Source organism: Podarcis filfolensis (assembly GCF_964270895.1).
Source record: "Podarcis filfolensis genome assembly, chromosome: 9".
Lineage (NCBI taxonomy): Eukaryota > Metazoa > Chordata > Lepidosauria > Squamata > Lacertidae > Podarcis > Podarcis filfolensis.
Window position 1 is genome coordinate 5,049,084 of NC_139610.1, and position 24,496 is coordinate 5,073,579.

The 24,496-nt window shown below is 43.1% G+C and overlaps 1 protein-coding gene across 2 annotated transcripts in view; it reads left to right on the forward strand.

The window, feature by feature from the left end:
- Positions 1–24,496, forward strand: part of HTT (huntingtin) — a 114,099-nt gene that overhangs the window by 80,954 nt on the left and 8,649 nt on the right. For both annotated transcript variants that reach the window (XM_083629853.1, XM_083629852.1), the window contains 15 exons: positions 725–902; positions 2,105–2,200; positions 3,244–3,431; positions 3,831–3,957; positions 4,929–5,029; positions 5,690–5,844; positions 12,303–12,442; positions 13,055–13,137; positions 14,535–14,665; positions 16,238–16,367; positions 18,020–18,175; positions 20,448–20,638; positions 21,107–21,221; positions 22,011–22,224; positions 24,378–24,483. In XM_083629853.1, the coding sequence (XP_083485979.1) occupies positions 725–902; positions 2,105–2,200; positions 3,244–3,431; positions 3,831–3,957; positions 4,929–5,029; positions 5,690–5,844; positions 12,303–12,442; positions 13,055–13,137; positions 14,535–14,665; positions 16,238–16,367; positions 18,020–18,175; positions 20,448–20,638; positions 21,107–21,221; positions 22,011–22,224; positions 24,378–24,483 (2,111 nt within the window). The remainder of the gene's footprint in view (positions 1–724; positions 903–2,104; positions 2,201–3,243; positions 3,432–3,830; positions 3,958–4,928; positions 5,030–5,689; positions 5,845–12,302; positions 12,443–13,054; positions 13,138–14,534; positions 14,666–16,237; positions 16,368–18,019; positions 18,176–20,447; positions 20,639–21,106; positions 21,222–22,010; positions 22,225–24,377; positions 24,484–24,496) is intronic.

The following is a 24,496-nucleotide window of genomic DNA, read 5'->3' on the forward strand; positions in this document are numbered from 1 at the left end:
GAAGCAGCGCAAGAAGAATGGAAAAAATTCAAGGACTATTTAAAGAAATATTACAAAGTTAATGAAAGTTAGAATGATGTTGGACTGGAAAGTAAATGGTTACTATTAGTAATGGTTAAGACAAGGAAAATAAGGAAGAATAGTCTAAATTTAAATTAAAATAAGGGAAGATTTGCTGAACAATCGATAAGAATTTGGAATACAGAAAGGGGAAGCATGAGGAAGTCGGGGAAGATAGGATATGAAATTAGGATATGAAATGATACATGTTTTTTGTTTTGGTTTTGTTTTTGTATGTTTATGTTTGTTGTATGGTGTTTATATGGAAAAATAAAAATATTTAAAAAAAAAAAAAAACAAATAGGCAGAAGGAACCAGCAGTACTCACCTGAAGGGTGTTTCTGTGGGTGCCAAGATGGATCCGTGGCCACACTCTTATCTGCAGGCTGCCAGTCGCCATAGAAGTCACTGCACTGGCTCTGGGGTACCAGGGCCAACCTTTCTCTCTTTGTTGTGTTGCTTTGGTCCCTTGTTCTGGGTGTAATGCGAAGTTTGAACCAGGAGCTTTGCCAAGAAACAGAAACTGGAGCAAACAGGAAGCCTTCCTCTTTTAGCGGTAGGGAGAGAAACTTCCCACATGGATGCATCCTAACAGCCATAGAGAAACACCCTTCAGTGAAGTACCGATGGTCCCATCTCATCTCCTATTGTTTTTATTCCTTAGATACTTTCTTGGCATTTGATACATAAGAATATTCCACTAAGTATTGATCTTCAGACTGTGTTAGATTGCTGCTGTTTGGCATTACAACAACCGAATTTATGGAACCTGCTGGCATCAGTGGCGTATGTGACTCATGCCTGCTCTGTAATCAACTGTATCAGATTCATCATAGAAGCAGGTGAGTTGCCTGATGGAAGTAGTATGGGAAGCGCCTTCAATCAAAGGGGCCCATCCCAGAATCTTGTATCGTCCTAACACCTTTACAAGTTTCACAGACCTGGTCTGTGCATTGTGTTTGTTTTATTTTATTCACTAAATTTACATACAGCGGTACCTCTGGATATGAACGGAATCTGTTCCGCATCCCCATTCGCATCCTGAAGCGAACATAACCCGCGTCTGCGCATGCGCGGGTCGCGATTTGCTGCCTCCGCGCATGCGCGCGACGTCATTTTGACCGTCTGCGCATACACAAGCGGCGAAACCTGGAAGTAACGCGTTCCGTTACTTCTGGGTTGCCGTGGAACGCAACCCGAAAGTGCTCAACCGGAAGCATATTTAACCCGAGGTATGACTGCACTGCCTTTCATCCAAAGATCACAGGGTGGTTTACAGCATAAAACACGAAAAAAAAACCCCACCACGAAATACAATCCCAAGTGGGTGTATCATCTTGTGCCCCTGCTTACTTACATGGAGTGAGTGAAGTTCTCAGTGTACAAAAATCCATGATATCAAACAGCTTCAACAAAATGTCATCAGTTTGTGCAATTCTGTCTTACAAAACTAATAGTACCGTATTTTTCGCCCTATAGGACACAATTTTCCCCCTCCAAAAATGAAGGGGAAATGTGTGTGCGTCCTATGGGGCGAATGCAGGCTTTCGCTGAAGCCTGGAGAGCGAGAGGCATCGGTGCGCACCGACCCCTCTCGCTCTCCAGGCTTCAGGAAGCTATCCGCAAGCCTTGCGAGCCTGGAGGAGTTCCCGCAGGCTCGCAAGGCTTGCGGGCAGCAGCCCGGAGCACGGGGCGCCCTCCGGAGGACGCCCCGTGCTTTGGGAAGGTGTCCGCAAGCCTCCCGCGCCCGGCGGGAGGTCCCGCCAGGCTCGCAAGGCTTGCAGGCAGCAGCCTGTTCTGGGGGCTGGGGTCGGGGGAAGCTCAGGCTTCCCCCGCGCCAGCCCCGCGCCTGGGGGGGAAATAATTTTTTCCCCCTTTATTTCCTCCCCCAAAAAACTAGGTGCGTCTTATGGGGCGGTGCGTCCTGTGGGGCGAAAAATACGGTATTTTTGTTCAGCTTGCAATTCAAATACTTGTCCAATAATGCTACTTCAGGGGAATTAAAAATTCGTGTTGAGAAATGCTTGGTGTGTCTCTAATACAGTGGCAGTTGAACCTGGAAATCAGCTTCTTAGTCCAGAAAGGAAGAAGAACATTACAAAACCTGCAAGTGAGAATGAAGTAGATCCACAAAGAGAAAGTAAGGAGATTCAAGCTTCAAATGTGCATATAATAGTGTTTTAATTTAACTAGTATAAACTTTTACTCACTTTTGTTGTTTTAAATCTTTAGCATGTTTTATATCTTTGTACCATTTCTTATATGTATTTCCACATTTACTACTATTGTTGAAATATTTGCCCGTTTCATATACATATTCTGTTGCTACTTTATCAAGGCAAAGATTAGATGTAATGTTAAACGTGTGACTGCATTTAATGTATCTTTTTAAGCTTTCGAAGTAGCAGGGACTGTGAGGCTTCTCCGGGCGAACGGTGTTCATCAGAGCCCACATTTGTGGAGGAACCCACTTTCCCTATGTGTCATGATCTCAGGGACTAATTTTCCCTCTTTGAGCCGTTGCCTTGGAGGAAGAATTGGAAGAATTTCCCTCCAAGCTGGCTACAGTGGTGTCCCACTTCCCCAGAAGTTCTGGCTCAGGAGCAGCTGTTCTGCCAGCAGTGCTCCAGCTTGAAGAGATTTCAGTGCTATCCTCAGGCTGCTAAAACAGGCAAGGTGCTTTAACCAAAGCAGCTTTTCTCATTGTGGAGTGAAGCTAATCATAATCTTATTGAAGGCCCAGTATTCCTAAAATACTGGTTCCTAAAATTGCTCTAGCACAAGGCTTCCACATAACTGCCTGGTCTGAATGCCTTGACTAAAACCTTCTGTCTACTAAATGCTGCGGTACCAGATCCTGTTTCTACCCCACCCACCCACAGTCAGCTATTAATTTGAAAGTAAGAAAACGACACATTAAATGGATTTACACATTTAACATCACATCTATGTTGCCCTTCAGAATAGCTTTAATTGATACTGCTCTTACTGGTTTTTTAGATAATTGTGCAGTATGCACCATTTTTTATGGCTTGCCAGATGAAGTCTGTTAATGTATTTTGTCAAGATAGCTGTTCTGACGCCACAGAGTTCTAGGGATAGATTGGAGCAATTTTGAATTTAGTATGTTTGCATGTATTGGAGTATTCTGTACTGAACTTTTGTATTCTTTCCCAATTCAAGAATTTGAGTATATTGCAACGACTTGTGAAATAGTAGCAGAGTTGGTGGAATGTTTGCAATCTGTCTTGGCTTTGGGGCACAAGAAAAACAGCCATATTTCAGCATTCCTCACCCCTGTTCTTAAAAACATCATCATCAGCTTGTCAAGACTGCCCATAGTAAACAGCTATGCCAGAGTTCCCCCACTGGTATGTGTTTAACTGCTAAAGTTGATGTTGAAAATTATTGCTGATCATACTGTCATGTTTTTTCTTGATTTTTACTAGGTATCTTTTTCTCACAGTAAATTATATAAGTATGTAAATTACACGTTTTCATGCCTAAAGGCCCCTATTGAAAATTTGGTGGTGGTCTTATGAGAATCCCTTCTAATAGGTTAAGAGCGGGAGTGTCATTTTTGGACATCGGTTCTTAGCTTCTTACACATGCAAAGAAGTCAACATGCCTTCTCTGTCTCCCTCTATGATTGTTGACAAATCAGAGGGTCCTAGCTTAAAGACAAGAACCTGATGTTCTTAATGTCTGTGGAAAGGTAGGGCTCCAAACGGCAAGATATTTATATTTCTTTATGTCTCCATATTGTCCAGGTCTGGAAACTGGGTTGGTCTCCAAAGCCCACAGGTGATTTTGGCACAAATTTCCCAGAAATACCAGTAGAATTTCTTCAGGAGAGAGAAGTATTCAAGGAGTTTATCTATCGAATTAACACATTGGGTAGGTAGATAAACTGAGCTGCATATATAAGTTGTAGTTTAGTCTTTATTAATTTAAAACACTGTACATGGTGAACTAACGTTATTTTAAACTGTTTAATACAAAGTAAGCCTTGGTTGTGAGTGGGTGACCTTGAGGTACCTTAGTATTTTGAAATCAGAGGCAAAGGCCTTTTCAATTTGCTGATCTGCTACACTGAACACTGCAGTATGTGGCATACCTCATTAGGTCAGATTCTGAATATAGGACATGGCTTATCAGTTTTCAGTATTGAGATGCCCTTTCTTGCATATTGAAAATAAACTTAAACTTCATAGAATCTGAAGGAACATTTTCAAATATAAATATGTATTTTGTGTTGACTTTATGCAACACTGCGGAATAAGTTACTTTTGCAATTTAAACCAACTTTCCACTTCGAAAGAAGAGTTCGTTTCCACATGCTTACAAAAATGTAGGTGGGGAGAGGGAAAATCTTTAGCCTCCAATATGAATGCACAGATTAGAGTGTGAGCATAGATGGAATTTTTACATTTTTCATAAGTTTTTTTTAATGGGGCATATTCATAATCATAAAATGACATAACAAAAACCAGCATTCCACAGCAGAAAGCAGGCCATAGTCACATGTGGATGGAATGTTGGGGTGTGGGAATGTTGTAGGTTCTCACATGGATAAAACTATGATTTCAAGGAAAGAATTTCTAGAACTGGCCAAAATATGCAATTATGGTTGCAGAATGCAAGTTTTATATGTTAATTCTACACATAAACTCTGTGTGTCATAAGGAGTCTTTACAGGTAGTTAGTTATCTGTATCTCTCCACCCCTGGCAGATAAACATACTATGTTTTCAGGGATTTCTAAAACTTCTTTTGTTAATAGCATAAAAATACAGCTGTGGAACCTATACTTTGGTAATTCTCTGTCATTTGAAGTGGTAAACATCAGTGGTTTGGATCTTCCCTCAGGGTGGACAAACCGCATGCAGTTTGAAGAGACATGGGCTACTCTTCTTGGTGTTCTTGTAACCCAGCCAATTGTATTGGACCAAGAGGAAAGCCAGCAAGAGGTAAAGTAATCCAGTGAATGGTTTTATTTTGTCAATTCCACCTCCATATTGTTGCCAATTTGGATTTTCCAGTAACACGACTGGAAAAGACGGGCCTGTGTACAAAAGGAGACAGAGCCCCCGAAGGAAACTGAATAGAACATACAAATTGTCCTAGGAAGAGAGTTTTTTACATGTTTCTGCTCTTTAGTTGCAAATTGGAGCTCTGCCAAGAAGAAAGTTGTAAAGGTAAAGGTAATGGGACCCCTGACCATTAGGTCCAGTCGCAGACAACTCTGGGGTTGTGGCGCTCATCTCGCTTTATTGGCCAAGGGAGCCGGCGTACAGCTTCCGGGTCATGTGGCCAGCATGACTAAGCTGCTTCTGGCGAACCAGAGCAGCGCACGGAAACGCCGTTTACCTTCCCGCCGGAGCGGTACCTATTTATCTACTTGCACTTTGACGTGCTTTCGAACTGCTAGGTTGGCAGGAGCAGGCACCAAGCAACAGGAGCTCACCCCACTGCGGGGATTCGAACTGCCAACCTTCTGATCGGCTCTGTGGTTTAAAGAAAGTTGTAATCCTAGCTTATTAGGTATGAAACGATGCTTCTTTGCAGGTTTTTCTTTTCCTATTGTAGAATTACACTCATAACTTTGGCTTCATGTGTTCATTTTTCAGGAAGATACAGAGAGGACCCAAATAAATGTTCTAGCTGTCCAAGCCATAACATCCTTGGTGTTGAGTGCCATGACAATACCACTTGCAGGCAATCCAGCTGTTAGCTGCTTGGAGCAGCAACCTCGAAACAAAGCTTTAAAAGCTCTGGACACAAGGTACTTCTGATGTTGGTGCCCTTCCTGCTTGTCTGCGGTGATGCTTATCCCAACTTTTCTTTCCCTGAATTCTTTTCAGAATTTTTAAAAATTAGTCTTTCACACCAATGTACAAAATACAGCAATACAATATAGAACATAGCATTCTGTAGTGCTGGGGTGGCACATCCTGTTTCACCACTTGAGACAAAACAGGAAGTGCTGCTACTGGCATTGGCACCAATCTCTAGTTAGTGCTTGCATAATTTTCGCAAAATTTCACTGGAAATCAGTGCCAGTGTAGTTTCTTCACAGGTGGCAGGGATATGCTGGATGCCTGCAGAGGCACCGCCTCAGGGGCTTCTGCTACCTAAGGCAATGGCTTCGCCCCGCCAAATAGCTGGACCTGCCCTGGGTAATACTTGGTGGTGAACGCATGCATATATATTCACCCAGGAGGCCAAGGAAGCACCCACTGACTCCCATGATCACCAGTAAAGGCAAGTAAATTAATGTGTGGGAATGCCATGGCAGCTCCTCCACCCCTTTTACACACAGGAAAAGCAAGGCCTCCTGGGTCCAGCACAAGACATGAGCCTTCCTCCTCCAGTGTAGCAAAGAAACAAAAACTGGCCAGGCAGGACGGAGGCAGCCGAACAGGTGGGGATTCCCCCCTTTGCTGTCACAACCAAATTGGCAGTGTAGCTGGCAGCCCCCTCCTCCACCAACACAAAACAATAAAAAACAGCAGCCTAAGAGATGGGGAGCCCTCCTCCTACAGTGTAAATCAAGGCACCAGAGAAGTGAGGAGTTTAGCTTTCCTCCCTGTGTTGTGTGCATGTGACCAACTGACAGAAAACCTACTGCAGCCAGAAAGAGGGGGAGAGGGAAGGATCTGAGTCAGCGGAAAGACCCAGTGAACAGAGGGGAAGGGGCCACGTGCTGGATTTAGGCTGCTACTACTTACCACTTTTGAATTATGGTGCTGGAGGAGACTCTTGAGAGTCCCATGGACTGCAAGAAGATCAAACCTCTCCATTCTGAAGGAAATCAGCCCTGAGTGCTCACTGGAAGGACAGATCCTGAAGCTGAGGCTCCAAGACTTTGGCCACCTCATGAGAAGAGAAGACTCCCTGGAAAAGATGTTGGGAAAGATGGAGGGCACAAGGAGAAGGGGACGACAGAGGACGAGATGGATGGACAGTGTTCTCGAAGCTACCAGCATGAGTTTGACCAAACTGCGGGAGGCAGTGGAAGACAGAAGTGCCTGGTGTGCTCTGGTCCAGGGGGTCACGAAGAGTCGGACACGACTAAATGACTAAACAACAACAACTTACCACTACTTGGTAGTTTGCTCCTACCAAGATTGAAAGTGGGAGGGAAACTTCACTGGAAAGGAAAAGCAGGCAAGCTGGACGTAGTAAAACAAACTGCAGAGACGGGGCAGAGTGGGAAGTCAAGTGTACTGGAGCCAAGCAAGGCTGGCAATGCACACCCACCGCAACTCACCTTCTTCCAATGGGCATTAAATGAGTGTGTGATGCACCTCATGGTGAAGGCATGAAGCTCCAAATCAGAATGCCCTCTGGGACAAGAAAAAGCAAACAGATGAGCCTCATCTCTCCCAACCCCTATTCAAAATGTCTGCAGGGACAGGAAAATGCAGAAAGGCAGCCCATGGGTTTCAGGGAAAGGGAGATGGCTAGAGAGATGAGGGGGGAGAGAAGCAATTACCGTGAGCCGAAAGAGCTCATTAGCAGTCTGTCATCCGACTCAGAGGATGAAAGAGGGAGGGGGCAACCCGTCCCCAGAACTAGCTACTCACAGAACAAAGGAAATAGGAGGCGTGCCCTGCACCGATGGGCATGCTGGGGGAAAAGACGTCACAAATATTCAGTCGAGACATCTGACTGAGTTAAGCATGGACGCGTTTGTTTGAACTCTTGGAACTGCTTTGAACTTTTAGTAATAAATCAACAAGACAGAAATGGCTGTGTGCCTGGAGTGTTATCTCTACTAGTTTTGGCAGCAACAACTCCTTACAATGGGGCAAGTGGGAAATCCGTTCCTACTTCTTCTCTCATGCCCCAAAGAGGGGAGAAGTTGACTGCCCAACCAAGTGAAGATGAAGGGATGGACTTTCCTAACTCCAGGAACTGCTCTGCACTGCAGAGCAGTATGAAGCCTCACAGGATTCCCTTTCGTCAATAAAGAAAATATGGGTTAAATTGCTTGCCTCAGGGGGGACACCAAGAAAGGTCCTTGCAGGTGTGGTACTTCTCATAGTTGGTGACCCCCTGCAATGTTGTCAACCTTATTTTTGGAGGAGGGGTGCCTGTTAGAATTCCTGCTCCATCATTGCAGTCATGGGATTGTTGTCCTTCACATGAAGGTATATGTTTTGACTCCACAGAGTGGGAAGTGACGGAGACAGGATGTTTGTGTTACTGTGTTCCGTGAAGTAGAACTATTGTCCTTTGTCCTTTTCCTCTTTGCTGTCTGATGCTAGAGAGGGAGGGAGCCATGTTGCAGTGCTCCATGTGTGTTTCTATGTAAATGTTGTTGTTGTTGTTTAGTCGTGTCCGACTCTTCGTGACCCCATGGACCAGAGCACGCCAGGCACTTCTGTCTTCCACTGCCTCCCGCAGTTTGTTCAGACTCATGTTTGTAGCTTCGAAGACACTATCCAACCATCTCGTCCTCTGTCGTCCCCTTCTCCTTGTGCCCTCCATCTTTCCCAACATCAGGGTCTTTTCCAGGGAGTCTTCTCTTCTCATGAGGTGGCCAAAGTATTGGAGCCTCAGCTTCACGATCTGTCCTTCCAGTGAGCACTCAGGGCTGATTTCCTTAAGAATGGATAGGTTTGATCTTCTTGCAGTCCATGGGACTCTCAAGAGTCTCCTCCAGCACCATAATTCAAAAGCATCAATTCTTCGACGATCAGCCTTCTTTATGGTCCAGCTCTCACTTCCATACATCACTACTGGGAAAACCATAGCTTTTACTATATGGACCTTTGTTGGCAAGGTGATGTCTCTACTTTTTAAGATGCTGTCTAGGTTGGTCATTGCTTTCCTCCCAAGAAGCAGGCGTCTCTTAATTTCGTGGCTGCTGTCACCATCTGCAGTGATCATGGAACCCAAGAAAGTAAAATCTCTCACTGCCTCCATTTCTTCTCCTTCTATTTGCCAGGAGGTGATGGGACCAGTGGCCATGATCTTTGTTTTTTTGATGTTGAGCTTCAGACCATATTTTGCGCTCTCCTCTTTCACCCTCAATAAAAGGTTCTTTAATTCCTCCTCACTTTCTGCCATCAAGGTTGTGTCATCTGCATATCTGAGGTTGTTGATATTTCTTCCAGCAATCTTAATTCCGGCTAGGGATTCATCCAGCCCAGCCTTTCGCATGATGAATTCTGCATATAAGTTAAATAACCAGGGAGACAATATACAGCCTTGTCGTACTCCTTTCCCAATTTTGAACCAATCAGTTGTTCCATATCCAGTTCTAACTGTAGCTTCTTGTCCCACATAGAGATTTCTCAGGAGACAGATGAGGTGATCAGGCACTCCCATTTCTTTAAGAACTTGCCATAGTTTGCTGTGGTCAACACAGTCAAAGGCTTTTGCATAGTCAATGAAGCAGAAGTAGATGTCTTTCTGGAACTCTCTGGCTTTCTCCATAATCCAGCGCATGTTTGCAATTTGGTCTCTGGTTCCTCTGCCTCTTCTAAATCCAGCTTGCACTTCTGGGAGTTCTCGGTCCACATACTGCTTGAGCCTTCCTTGTAGAATTTTAAGCATAACCTTGCTAGCGTGTGAAATGAGTGCAATTGTGCGGTAGTTGGAGCATTCTTTAGCACTGCCCTTCTTTGGGATTGGGATGTATACTGATCTTCTCCAATCCTCTGGCCACTGCTGAGTTTTCCAAACTTGCTGGCATATTGAGTGTAGCACCTTAACAGCATCATCTTTTAAAATTTTAAATAGTTCAGCTGGAATACCATCACTTCCACTGGCCTTGTTATTTGCAGTGCTTTCTAAGGCCCATTTGACTTCACTCTCCAGGATGTCTGGCTCAAGGTCAGCAACCCCACTACCTGGGGTGTACGAGGCATCCATTTCTTTCTGGTATAATTCCTCTGTGTATTCTTGCCACCTCTTCTTGATGTCTTCTGCTTCTGTTAGGTCCTTACCACTCTTGTCCTTTATTATGGCAATCTTTGAACGAAATGTTCCTTTCATATCTCCAATTTTCTTGAACAGATCTCTGGTTCTTCCCATTCTGTTGTTTTCCTCTATTTCTTTGCATTTCTCGTTTAAGAAGGCCTTCTTGTCTCTCCTTGCTATTTTTTGGAAATCTGCATTCAATTTCCTGTATCTTTCTCTATCTCCCTCGCATTTTGCTTGCCTTCTCTCCCCCGCTATTCGTAAGGCCTCATTGGACAGCCACTTTGCTTTCTTGCATTTCCTTTTCATTGGGATGGTTTTCATTGCTGCCTCCTGTATAATGTTGCGAGCCTCCATCCATAGTTCTTCAGGCACTCTGTCTAGCAAATCTAAATCCTTAAACCTGTTCCTCACTTCCACTGTGTATTCATAAGGGATTTGATTTAGATTGTATCTTACCGGCCCAGTGGTTTTTCCTACTTTCTTCAGTTTAAGCTTGAATTTTGCTATAAGAAGCTGATGATCCGAGCCACAGTCAGCTCCAGGTCTTGTTTTTGCTGACTGTATTGAGCTTCTCCATCTTTGGCTGCAGAGAATATAATCAATCTGATTTCGATGCTGCCCATCTGGTGATGTCCACGTGTAGAGTCGTCTCTTGTGTTGTTGGAAAAGCGTGTTTGTGATGACCAGCTTGTTCTCTTGACAGAACTCTATTAGCCTTTGCCCTGCTTCATTTTGCTCTCCAAGGCCAAACTTGCCCGTTGTTCCTTTTATCTCTTGATTCCCTACTTTAGCATTCCAATCCCCTATAATGAGAAGAACATCCTTCTTTGGTGTCACTTCTATAAGGTGTTGTAAGTCCTCATAGAATTGGTCAATTTCAGTTTCTTCAGCACCAGTAGTTGGTGCATAAACTTGGATTACTGTTATGTTAAAAGGTCTGCCTTGGATTCGTATCGAGATCATTCTATCATTTTTGAGATTGCATCCCAGTACAGCTTTCGCCACTCTTTTGTTGACTATGAGGGCCACTCCATTTCTTTTCCGGGTTTCTTGCCCACAGTAGTAGATATGATGGTCATCCGAACTGAATTCGCCCATTCCTGTCCATTTTAGTTCACTGATGCCCAGGATGTCAATATTTATTCTTGCCATCTCATTTTTGACCACATCCAACTTACCCAGGTTCATGGTTCTTACATTCCAGGTTCCTATGCAATATTTTTCTTTACAGCATTGGACTTTCCTTTCGCTTTCAGGCATATCCGCAACTGAACGTCCTTTCGGCTTTAGCCCAGCCGCTTCATCAGCTCTGGATCTACTTGTACTTGTCCTCCGCTCTTCCCCAGTAGCATGTTGGACACCTTCCGACCTGAGGGGCTCATCTTCCAGCGTCATAACTTTTATATGCCTGTTGTCTTTGTCCATGGAGTTTTCTTGGCAGGGATACTGGAGTGGCTTGCCGGTTCCTCCTCCAGGTGGATCACGTTTGGTCAAAACTCTCCACTATGACCTGTTCATCTTGGGTGCCCTGCTCGGCATAGTTCATAGCTTCTCTGAGTTCTTCAAGCCCCTTCGCCATGGCAAGGCAGTGATCCATGAAGGGGATGTAAATAAAATGTAAATTTGAAATAAATATAAATTTGAAAAATAAATATAAATTTGAAATAAATAAAATGTAAATTTGAAATAAAATGAAGGGGATGTAAAAAAAATGTATTTTTTTTTTAATGTAAATAAAGTAGATTAGCCAAAATGCTGAGTTGCTGAGGTCTGTCACGCTAACTACGCAGACTCTGCGGATTCCTAAGTGTGCCGATGTCTGTTGGCATCGGTCGCTGTGATGTTCAGGCTGAAGAAAGCTTTTGAAGCTCCCGAACGATCGGCTAGGAGAGAGGGAACATGCTAATCTGGCATGTGTCTCTGCCAGGGTCCTACTCGAGTGTAGGACAAGCTCCTGACAGTGCCATCCCACTGTTAAGGAATGCCCTCCAGGAGTCGCAAAGAGCGAATTTATGGGTAATAAACTCCCATGTTGTCTTACGTAATACCCGTATCTATATAATGATAGGATTTTCTTTTCACAGCATTTGGTTAATTTTGAAATCTCTAAATTAGGCTAGTTCTAAGCAAATCAAGCCTAGGTTTGTTAATAGTTGATTTGCATTTTAAATTAGTTGCTATGCCTTTTCCCCAGAAGTAAATCCTGTTATAAAAATAAAAGCTGATACAGTAGTCTTTTTATTAGTGAAGATTTCCTGACTGTAGAAGATGTTTTAGTCATTTATGATTATTTCTGCTGAACTTCAGGTTTGGGAGAAAATTAAATGTCATAAGAGGAATTGTAGAACAAGAAATCCAAGAAATGGCATCCAAAAGAGACAACATTGCCACCCACCACTTGTACCAAGCATGGGATCCTGTTCCGTCTCTTTCTCCTTCTGCTACAGGTACATATCCAATGGCTGCTTATGCAGAAGTTCTACAGTTTTTGAAATAGAAACAGAAAGTAAACTTAGGTTACTTGCAAGTATTCTTCAGACTTGAACTATCCTTGGCATATGCTCTTCTAACACCACTGGTGCGTCTTACTAAGTCTGGTTCTTGTCCACAGTAACTGGCAAAAGGAAATATGCAGCATCACCCAAATGTTAACTTCCAATGCTCCAGGGAAGCATGCTGTCCCTGAATTTTCCCATTTGACATTGCTTGTGGAAGAGCCTTTCCCTCTGTTTAAGCTCGGCCTTTGGACCGGCAGTAGCCCTGCACCCACCCCTGCCTTACTGTACCTTGCGTCAGGCAAGTGGTTTCCAGAGAGTATATAAAGGTGCTCTGCTGGGCATTCCATTGAACCCAAAGGAAGCAGCTGAGGTTACTTAACATACCCCAAGTGATAGGAGAAATGGAGCATATCAGCAGAATCTCCAGCAGAGAGAACGCAAGTTGAGCATGTCAGTAGCAAAAAGGGTCAGCATTATATGTTGACCACAGTGATAATGTGTACTTTCAGGCTTATTGTGGGTTTTGCCTAAAAGAATTTTGTATTTTTCTTTTTATTTTAGGTGTTCTTATCAGCCATGAAAAGCTTTTACTACAGATCAATACAGAGCGCGAAATGGGCAATATGGGCTATAAACTAGGACAGGTTTGTTCCAATGTCTATATTTAGCGAGAACCTTTGTATTCTTGACTTTCCAGAGTAACAAGAATTGCTGAATTACAATCTTGGGATTGTAGGATTATTATTTTAGGGGAAGACAAATTATGATTGAAAACAGAATGAAGTAGCAGAGCAGCAGACATGTGATCTCATTAACTCTGATGAGATAGCTCTGGTCATCAGGACCACTATTTGGATCTTCTGTAGAGGTTAGGGAGCAAACTTCATACCAGATGCGTCTCCTATTCTTTGGGGGTAGGGGGAATTATTACCTCCCTGTGGTCCCCATTCCTGAAAAGTACATTGGTTGGGGGCAAGAAACAAATCTCACTCCCCCATCCCTCTGGATATCTATTGGTGGCTAAGGAACCATTGTATCCAACAAGATAATGGGAAACACCAGGATTATTTGCGGAACAAAGAGCAAACATCCTGTAAAGTTGCACCGGCTTAGCCTTATCATGTTGAGATCAAGTAAAACCTATATTCGGAAGATATTTTGTGGTTGTAACAGGGTCAGTACTCTTCTGTGGGAGCCAGTAGGTAGGAAATTCTGCTTTAAGGCAGAAATCATTCCGCTTGAGGAACTGGTGACGATAGCATTTCTACACATAGTAGGAACTTACAGGTTTTACTATTTATTAAATTTCTATGCTGCCCTTCATCTGAGGATCACAGGACAGTTTACAATATAAAAACACAGAAATACATACCATAGTAACAAACAAAAACCTAAATGGCATCAGACCACGTTACTTCAACTTTGTTTGGGATGCTAACTTAGAAGGGGGCTGGTTGCAGTTAGGCTAGATTACTAATCACACCCAGGCTTGATTACTGTCATATATGGGGCTGCCTTTGAAGGTTCTCCAGAAACTTTTGCTGGTACAGGCTGACATGAGCCCCCAGCAAACATAGAAGAAGAAGAAGAGTTTGGATTTGATATCCCGCCTTTCACTCCCTTTAAGGAGTCTCAAAGCGGCTAACATTCTCCTTTCCCCTCCTCCCCCACAACAAACACTCTGTGAGGTGAGTGAGGCTGAGGGACTTCAAAGAAGTGTGACTGGCCCAAGGCCACCCAGCAGCTGCATGTGGAGGAGTGGAGACGTGAACCTGGTTCCCCAGATTACGAGACTACCGCTCTTAACCACTACACCACACTGGCTCTCTGCATTAACCTTTCCGTTATCAGTTTCCAGTTGTCTCTGGGCACACTTCTAAGTATTTATGAGAGACGCTGCCTACAGATGCAAATGTAATGATATCATCATTTGTATATAGACTAGAAACTAATTTGAGGTTTTTCATTATGTCAAAGTGTGAGGGCATTTTAAGAAGTAAAAATACTGAATCACTTAACTTACTTTCCCCTCTCGTTTAAGGTCTCTATCCACTCTGTGTGGCTAGGAAATAACATCACTCCACTGCGGGAAGAAGAATGGGATGAAGATGAAGACGATGAGAGTGATATGCCTGCCCCTTCCTCGCCACCATCCTCTCCCATGAATTCCAGGTTTTGATTTTTTCTGTGTGCACACACAGCTGCCAGCTCTGCTCCATTTGCCAACCCCACCTGCCTGCCAGCCCCAGTTATCCCACACCTGGCCAACACCACCTCCCTTTACACCTCACCTGCCTCCTCGCCTGCCACCCCATGGCTCACCCCCACCCACTTTTAAAGGCAGATGGGAGTCACTTCAGAGAGCAGTTTGGCAAACTGATCTCTGAAACACCTCCCACTCTCTTTTGAACTTCAACCCATTCTTGCTCGAGTGCCTGCTGCTCTGTCCTGCTGGAGCTGTTGTGGCCGTCTCTATGATTTTATTATATAGTAAGATATATTTGTTTGTAATTGGAATACTCTGCAGTTAGTTTTTGTTGTAAAACAAGCCTTTATCGGGAGAAGCTGGCAACTCTCCCGGTCTCCCGGCTTGGTCTACGGTGACCTCCCTGGCTGCAATCCCCGCAGGATCCAGGCTAGGTCTCAATAGGCGACACCTCCCAGCGTGGGAGATGCACACCCCCTCCCTCCTGCTTCCCTGGCAGGGAAAGGAGAAAGTCAGAAACGTCCATTTACATGCTTTTATTTCTGACTTTGCAGCACTACAGAAAACATGTCCGTTCACTTCAAAATCCAGCAAACAAGTGAGACGCAAGAGGAAGGTCTCATATTACACACCGAGCAAATTCTGGTGAACTGCCCTGTGAACTGACTGTAACCTTGTTTCCCACAGTCAGCCCCATCATGTGATGTAAACAAGCTGGCTGTCTCATTATGATCTCATACAATATGATCTCATATTGTAACAGTTTTGCATTCAGAAGTGAAAATCCTTTTGTGCCTTCATTAATCAGTGGATATACTGATTGGTTTTTGATAGATAGATAGATAGATAGATAGATAGATAGATAGATAGATACACAGTCACATCTCCCTTAATTACCAAAGAGAATATTCATTTCTAAGGGAGACTATTTACAGTAAACTTTTCAGCACTGAATAGGGGGTAGCTGCTTATTTTATTCTTCTTGCATTTAACCTTTTCAGCTATACTCAAAAGTCTTTCTCATCCACTCTAATCCTAAAGAAGACTCTGCCTTTCAGTAGTTGCAAAAGGCATTACTGCCTGTAACAAATATTCAGTTATTGCCTCAAGTTTCGGCAGAATGGGATCATTTAAAATGTATTGCCCTGCTCCCACTCTAGCTACAGTTCAATAAAAGGTTGACTGGATAGTCCTAAGTTACAGCACCGTTTCCCTATTAATATGAATCTTAACCACATCCACAATTGACTTCCTGGTTGGCCTTCAAGTGTGCTCTTTGAGAACACAATTAAATGACATGTTTGTCAAAAATATCAAAGCACTTGCCTTTGTTGCTAGTAGGAACTTGGAGCCAGAAATACATTGTCCTACCTGACGGCAGATCTCCATTCTCTAGTTCCAACAGCTGAATGAGTGCTTCAAATTCATGGCAAAGCTGTTTCTCCTCCCTAAGACCCACTCTTTGGTGAACATGTTTAGATTATTATAAGATAGCTGCAATGTAGTAGCTTATTAACTGTGCTTGTATCTGGTTATAGGAAACATCGTGCCGGTGTAGATATACATTCCTGTTCTCAATTCTTGTTGGAGTTGTATAGTCAGTGGATTCTGCCCTCCAACCCAGGCAAAAGGACCCCAGTTATCCTCATCAGTGAAGTTGTCCGATCTGTAAGTATCATACTGTTTTCAGTGTTTTCATTGTATTATTGAATGAATATATTGTTCTGAAATTTTGGTGAATAAAGGGGGAAAAACGCGCAAGTTCGGAAGCTTGCTGGGCAACTTAAAGTGAGTTGAATTGATTTGGAACAGGATCTGTTGGCAAATTAACCGGCTGGAACTGAACTGAAGGGAAACTAACATGAGGTGATCTGGACTGGGGTGCAAATTAACCGGAGAACCTACCATATATTGTATATATGATTGCAATTCCCAAATCTTAACACTATTTTGGGCTGTCATAAATAAATGCTTCTGTTTTGTTTAAATTTGCCTACAAATTCCAATGCTTTAGTATGAATTACAGGTGCTAAGTAGAGTTCTAAAGATTGGTGGACAGCAAGCCTGGGATGATCTGGTTCAGTTCTTAAAGAGCAGTGAAATTTTAACAGACCTTGGGACTTGATTACACAATTGATATACTATAAGGCCGGCAATCTAATTTATTTTAATTATTGGAACAGTCCTAATCTTGAGCACAAAGGTCCTAAAATTAGAGATTTCAAGATCTGTTGGACATTTCAAGAAGTGCAAAGCTGAAGCCAGTCACTGAGCAGGCTGACCTCATATACTCATGGGGTTTGAGTTAACTACAGTGGTACCTTGGTACTCAAACGGCTTGGCTTCCGAACAAATCGGCTCCCGAATGCCACAAACCCGGAAGTAAGTGTTCCAGTTTGTGAATGTTTTTCGGAAGCTGAACGTCTGACGCGGCTTCCACTTGAGTGCAGGAAGCTCCTGCAGCCAATTTGAAACTGTGCCTTGGTTTTTGAACGGGTTCGGGAGTCAAACGGACTCCCAGAATGGATTAAGTTCGAGAACCAAGGTACCACTGTATATCTAAGGACCACAAAAAGTGGTTGATAGCATCTCTACAAAAAAGGAAATTGGACACCATTATTATTGGTGAGGAAGGTGGCAGATGATCCTTTGAAAGAATGGGAAAAGCAAACAAAACAAGGATAGAGGTTGGAAAAGCAGCAAAGGATTGCAAGTAATGAAAGTGCTTCATCTGCCTGATGAAAGATACCACCCTATAATATGATCCCAAGTTACAAACTTTAATGTATCACTTCTCCCCTCCCTCCCCATTTTGGGGGGTATGGTTCTTTAAAGTCAGCTCAAGGCTACCAATTAAATAGCTGCATGTAAGTATTCTGGATGTGGAGGGATTTTATCTTTTAAAATTTCTTCATAGGATTTTTCACTCTTCCTTAACCAAAAGGTCTCAGGTCAGTTTACCACAATATAACACACAGTTATAAAAACAGAATGGATTTCCCAGTCGCCACATATCTCAAACTGGGAGGGAATCTCTCCTACTGGTGGAAAAAAAAGGCTGCTTTATTAGCTATCTCCAAAGTCCAATATAATCTCCATCTCAGAAGCAGAGAAAGAACTCTCTCGGTGATCTCAGTGTTCTTTTTGTGATAATCTTAACACACACATTTTTTAAAAAAATAATGAAATATTTTATCATTTTCACATTAGAGCTTTCTAGTAAAGTTGTATTCATATATGTTATGTATACTTCGTTGAAATGACTTGTTATATAAACAACTTTTAAAAGACTTATTTTGTAATGTTTTTTGTACTTGCAGCTTTTAGCAGTATCTGACTTATTTACAGAAAGGAATCAGTTTGAAATGATGTACACAACATTAACAGAACTGCGGAAGACACACCCATCAGAAGATGAAATCCTTATACAGTATTTGGTTCCAGCTACATGTAAGGCAGCTGCCGTTCTTGGAATGGTAGGATTTCTTTTAATTTACAAGTCATTTCCCAGTTCCATTTCAGTCTGGTTTCTGGCCTAGTAATGGAACTGAATCAGCTGTTGATCTTCTGGTATGGATGGCCTTCATGGGAGCTTAACCAAGAGGAGTACACCCCTGTTGATTCTGTTAGAATTCTCAGCGGCTTTTTAATAAGTTTGATTTGATTTCATATTTGTATTCAATTTTTCCAGTAACAAATGTTGAGCACGAAGTGGCTTACAATGATCACAATAGCATTAGGAGGGATGAACCATTGTAAACACTATCATATCAACCACAAGTTACATATAAATAAAGCAAGCAACAATAAATTCATCAAAACAATACAATTCAAAATAATAATTTTCATCATAAGGGCAAGACAACAGGCTCTTCCAGAAGTTGCTCTTGTATACATGTGGAAAGGTATAAAATGTCTTCCTTACACTTCCTATTTGGGTAGCGCCAAATAGCACATAGACTGCATTTGACATTAAAGCTGCCCCTCTCCTCTTTCCCTTCCTTAAATGCAGTGTAAGATTAGATAGAGAGGGTGCCATGCAAGCAGGAGGAAGAATCTCCTCCCTCTCAGGAGAGACATCTGTGCCTTCCTTTCTTGACCATGGTATCCTTCAGGGCACTGTGCTCCACTTCCTCCCTGTGTGGCTGGTTCCAGAATGTGGTCTTGGAGGGTGGTAGCTCTGTAGTATCTGTGTGGCCCTGTTCTTCTTCAGGGATTGGAGGTGGTTGCTGATGGTATGAATGGGTTGGGTATTATCTCATCATGAGATGGAGGCAGGAGAGCAAAGAACTCTGGGAAGCAGGCGTGGTCACGCCTCATTTCTCTCTCTCCTGCCTGAAGGAGCGGTTTGTTTTCCGGCTCTCACTGATCTATTTAACATCTCGTGGGGAAACATCAACTGGAGTTTGGTACCATCTGTGTGCAGATAACTGTTCTATCTCTTTTATTAACCCCCTCCCCAACACATTTTTAAAGGGCATTGGATGCTAATCAGTCAAAGGCCTGGTTGGAGAGGAACATTTTTGCCTGGCGCCTAAAAGGTGTACAATGAAGGTGCCAGGCGAAGCTCCCTGGAGAAGAGCATTCCACAAACAGGGAGCCACTGCAGAAATTGACATAATTTAATGTACTTTGAGGGTATTTCTTACTCTATACCCCCGAACATTGTCGAACTATCAAGTCTAGAATGTAAGAGGCCAAAAAATACGTACATTCTCCCCCACACCACCCCCCAAGATCTTAGCAAAACACACTGGAATTTGTCAATCCAGAACAGTGGTTTCCTTTTTGCTATGGTGGCCCACAAGTCTCAATTTACTTGGCATAGTAATCAATTGATTTATTGTCCCATGAAGTTTGGACCTTTGTTCTTCAGCAGCCATTGGTTTAGTGCATTTTAACCTGCAAATTCGCCTGTTAAATTTACTGAACACCCCTATTGATGTGGTTTACTTACAAAGTACTTACAAAGTTATTCAAAAAGTTTTTTTGTTTGTGGGTATGTAAGACTCTAGCCTTTCTGACATTCGGTTACATATGTCAACATTGTATTATAATATGCCAAGAAAACAAAAAGTTGGAAGAGGTATTCATCATACCAGTTAAAGATTACAAGCAAAAATTATTTTGGGTTTACTTATAACTCCCACTTGCACAGGCCTTGCAACCCACCGGCTGGAGAGTGCTGATTAGAACAGAGGTGGGTGACGTCAGTGGCATTTTCTTCTTAAGGAGCAAAAGGGGGGGGGGAGCAGAGTAGGGTGTCTGTATAAATGACCAGGTCTCCTGGCTCCTGGCCCGCAACTGCTTGCTGCATGTGTCCCTTGAGGACAGAACATCCTTTGCACATTTTTCCAGTTTTGTTTCCAGATTCTGGCCCTTCTCCTCAGTCTTTCTCTTGGTTTCAGCACAATGTGTAAGGGGCAGAATCTTCCAAGGATTCAAACCACATTTACTTCCCAGGACACAATATAAGAGCACTCGGACCTTTAGCTTACCAAATGACACACCAGGAATTTCTGGTGTCATGTATTTCAATATAAAGCTGTTTTCCTTCAAAATAATACCACATGTCAGTGAATGGATAGAATGTTAATGACTTGGACATATTTCATCATACTTTAGAATATTTTATGGATTTTATAAACTTTTGCATCATTATTTTATGTTAATTGTTACTAACTTTATAGTTGCCAGTTTGTAAATTAATTCAGCACAATTTTGCATCTATTGTTTCACACCCACTAGGATAAAGTGGTAGCAGAGCCCGTGAGCCGCCTGCTGGAATCAACATTACGCAGCACTCACATGCCAAGCCGCATAGGAGCCCTACATGGAATTCTTTACATCCTTGAGTGTGACCTTCTTGATGAAACAGCAAAGCAACTTATTCCAATCATCTCTGAATATCTGCTTTCCAATCTAAGAGGAATATCACAGTAGGTGTTCATGTAATAATGTACTGTGGCTTTCATTTAACAGAATTTCTGAGTTGTGGAACTGAAAATGCAACACAACCTGATGTGGTTAACCTCTTCAGTCTGCTTTAATGGACATTTTAGTAAAAGTTATCAGCAAGCTTGAAACAGCGGGTAAAACTTTAGAAATCGTTAGCATCATGTGATACTTTGATCTTGCATAAATATGTGGCTACCAGTCACCTAGCCAGGGAAACTTCCTTTTTAACAAGAGCAAACAGTTGGTTTGATAGATAGTGTATATTTAAAATTTTTAAAAATGCTACAAGAACCATAAAACAGTTATTTCTTCTAGTCACTTCTTCTGAGTCTCATTAGAAAGAGTTGTAGTTCCAGCTATGTAAGGATTATAGAACAGAGCACTTGATTTTAACGCTCTATGGGAAGACTCCAGCCCACTGATATATCAATGTTTCTCCTTTTTAACAGCTGTGTGAACGCCCACAACCAGCAGCATGTCTTGGTAATGTGTGCAGTGGCATTCTATTTAATAGAAAACTATCCTCTTGATGTAGGGCCTGAATTCTCTTCAGGAATTATACAGGTAGGTATGGCGTGTGAGAGAAAGACTTTGCATTCGCTTTTATCTTGAGAAGTAAAATAGAATTGATCAATTAGCATAAATGACCATGGCAGAATATAAGGAAATGACCTTCAACCCATAATAGTCTGCTTGTGTACTTACTATGCATTAAGTGGTGTGAATTTAGCCTATTCTTGGAGAGCATAGCTGAGAGCTGGTGCGACCTCAGTTACCAGACTGAAAACACTTTTGGAGGTCGAATTTCACAGCCGCGTGTAAGGAGATTTTGTGTCCGCTGTGGTTAAGGTTTATCAGGTAGAGCTTGGCCGTGTGTTTGTATCCTCATGTTTCTCTTGTACCTTTGCCCACTTTTGTCTGCTGCAAAATGTGACAGGTGACTCCACTGAACCTTCTGTGCACCTTCTTAAGATTCACTTCATTATAATACTGGTGAATACCAAACCACATTAGAAGCCTGCCGCTGTGTCATAGTTATTTTCCACCATCCTGTGAATGAGCTATTTGGGAATAAGGGGAAATTTCGAGCAAGTTGGATAGTTCCCTGCCACTTCAGTCTGAGAAAAGGCCCTCTTTTGGGGTATAATCTGTGAAAATGCTTGTGAGAGAGGGGAGCCCAGTGTGGTGCTAGACTTCGCTGTGCTCCATAGTGGTAATAAATGGTGCTTTGTCATAATGAATTGGCTGTTGCTGAGCTCTGTTGTATTTTAAATTGAGTTTCACATATTGGCCTTACTGTTGTGGTTCCACACCTGTCTATGGATATTTAAATTTATTTCCTGTTTGTTTCAGATGTGTGGAGTGATGTTGTCTGGAAGTGAAGAATTGACACCATCCATTATTTATCACTGTGTCTTGAGAGGGTTAGAACGTCTCCTCCTTTCAGAGCAACTCTCGAGGCTGGATTGTGAATCATTAGTTAAACTGAGTGTAGACAGAGTGAATGTGCACAGCCCACACAGAGCCATGGCAGCATTGGGGTTAATGCTGACATGCATGTATACAGGTATGGATCTCTTCACATGTTTTCAGTGCTGAAAATGCACACCTCATAAAGTAACACTTCCCAGAAACTGTTTTCATAGCACATACATTTACTTTTTTTCATATTCTCAGTAATGTGTAGCCCTCTGGAGTAAGGATTATCAAGGTAATCCTGACCCAACAGTGAAATAAATGCTAGATTACTTCTGTTGCCTCCCACTTTCTATTTATTGCCCCATGATGTGTAGGTAAAGTGGGCCAGTGAGAGATGGTTTCAAAAAGATGGTACTTTCTATAACCTGCTAGCAGATTCTTCCTTGGACATCATCTAAGACAGGGGTCAGCAAACTTTTTCCGCAGACCTTGTGGGGGGCCGGACTATATTTTGGGGAAAAAATAGATACCCCCCATTACTCTCCCCTCCCTTCTCCACAGCACCGGACAAGCCCCAGTGGCTGCTTACCTGTGTGGCTGCTTACCTGTGCCTTGTGAGTGGCAGGGGCTGGCAGCAGCGGAGGGACGATAAATGGTGCGAAAGGGCTGGCTCCGGAGAGGGGCTGCTTAAAATGGCGTTCAGCCAACCGCGGCTCAATGTAGCCCAGCCCCCTTCCTCCTCTAGGCAGGGCGGGGAGAAGCCAGGAGGAGGGAGGGAGGAGGCGCCACCATGGTGTGTGAGAGGGAGGGGGGTGGAAATGGCGCAGCCCGAATGATCAGAATCCATGCGGCAATTCCCGGACCGTCCGCGGGCCGGATCCAGAAGCAATTGGGCTGGATTTGGCCCCCGGGCCTTAGTTTGCCGACCCATGATCTAAGATCCAAGGCAGTGATAGAGAACTCAGTGGCCAGAAGAATAATTTGGCTGAGGAACTAGGACATAGATCTTGGCCAGACTGGCAAGTTTCCCTTTTGCAAGAACTGAAGTATTTGGTGAGCCAGTTGAGGCAGTCGTCACCGAAACTAGACACACGCACATATACACCCATGTTGCTGACAGCCAAAAAAGGGACAAGTGAAATAAAAAATCCAACAAGCCTCTTTATCAACAAGCACATACCTTTGGAGTATTCAAGCCTTGATGGAACTGCATCTTCAAGTCATGGGGCAAGAAATCTAACCAATCTTCCACTTGTTTCTCAACTTCTAATTACATGCAAGGAAAGAGCGTACCTCCACATAAGACCAACCATTTGCTCACAAACTGGTCACAAACAGCAGTGGGCCAGTGTGTCCAGAGGACAGTGTCTGGAGTTTACCCTCTGGAATTTGCCTAATAATAATAATAATAATAATAATAATAATAATATTATTTCTACCCCACCCATCTGGGGTTTCCCCAGCCACTCTGGGTGGCTTTCAACAGAACATTAAAAACAGAACAAAACTTCAAACATTAAAAACATCTCTAAACAGGACTGCCTTCAGATGTCTTCTAAAAGTCGGATAGTTGTTTATTTCCTTGACATCTGATGGGAGGGGCGTTCCACAGGGCAGGCGCCACTACTGAGAAGGCCCTCTGCCTGGTTCCTTCTAGCATCGCCTTGCTTGAGGGATTCAGTGAAACATCAAGCCTTCAGCAGGACAATTCAACACCTAGTCTCAATCCCAAGCTGTTATCTCCAGGATGTATTTTGGTTCCCCACCCCCACCCCCTTTGGTACTTTTTACAACATAGCACAAGGAACACCTACCCAAGGACCTCTTGAATATTTCTAAGATTGTGGCCCAAGTCCAAAGTGGGTAGCTTGTCTGCTGGGTATGTTGAAGACAAGAGTTTGTGGCTTGCATACCCACTATGGCATAAATAAGCCTTCTAGAAGTGAAGCTGTTCTGGGATGCCAGAAAGCACATTCAAATAGAGATAGCTCAGTGCTGCCCTCTTCCTTAGAGAACTTGTCTTAATTTCAGGGCACTTCAGCAATGATGGCGGGCTCCCTTCCTGGCTATTTGGTCAGGCCAGGCAGGAGGTTATATAATGAATGGTGGTTCCAGATTCAGCATTCAAACTCTGGTAATCCTGAGTTGGCTGGGGCCAACCTCATGGCATTTGTAGCACTTAGCCAGTGGATGTCAGTCCCTCATTCTGGTGCCTGTATTACTTTAACTACCTTTATTTAAATTATCTGGTTCCCTTGTACTATATATTAAAACTGTGTTTTCTTGGTATTCTGCCTTTAGGAAAAGAGAAGATAAGTCCAGGGCGAGTTGCAGATCAAAACCAAGCAGCTCCCGACAGTGAGTCTGTCATTGTGGCTATGGAGCGAGTTTCTGTTCTTTTTGACAGGTAGGAAGTGGTT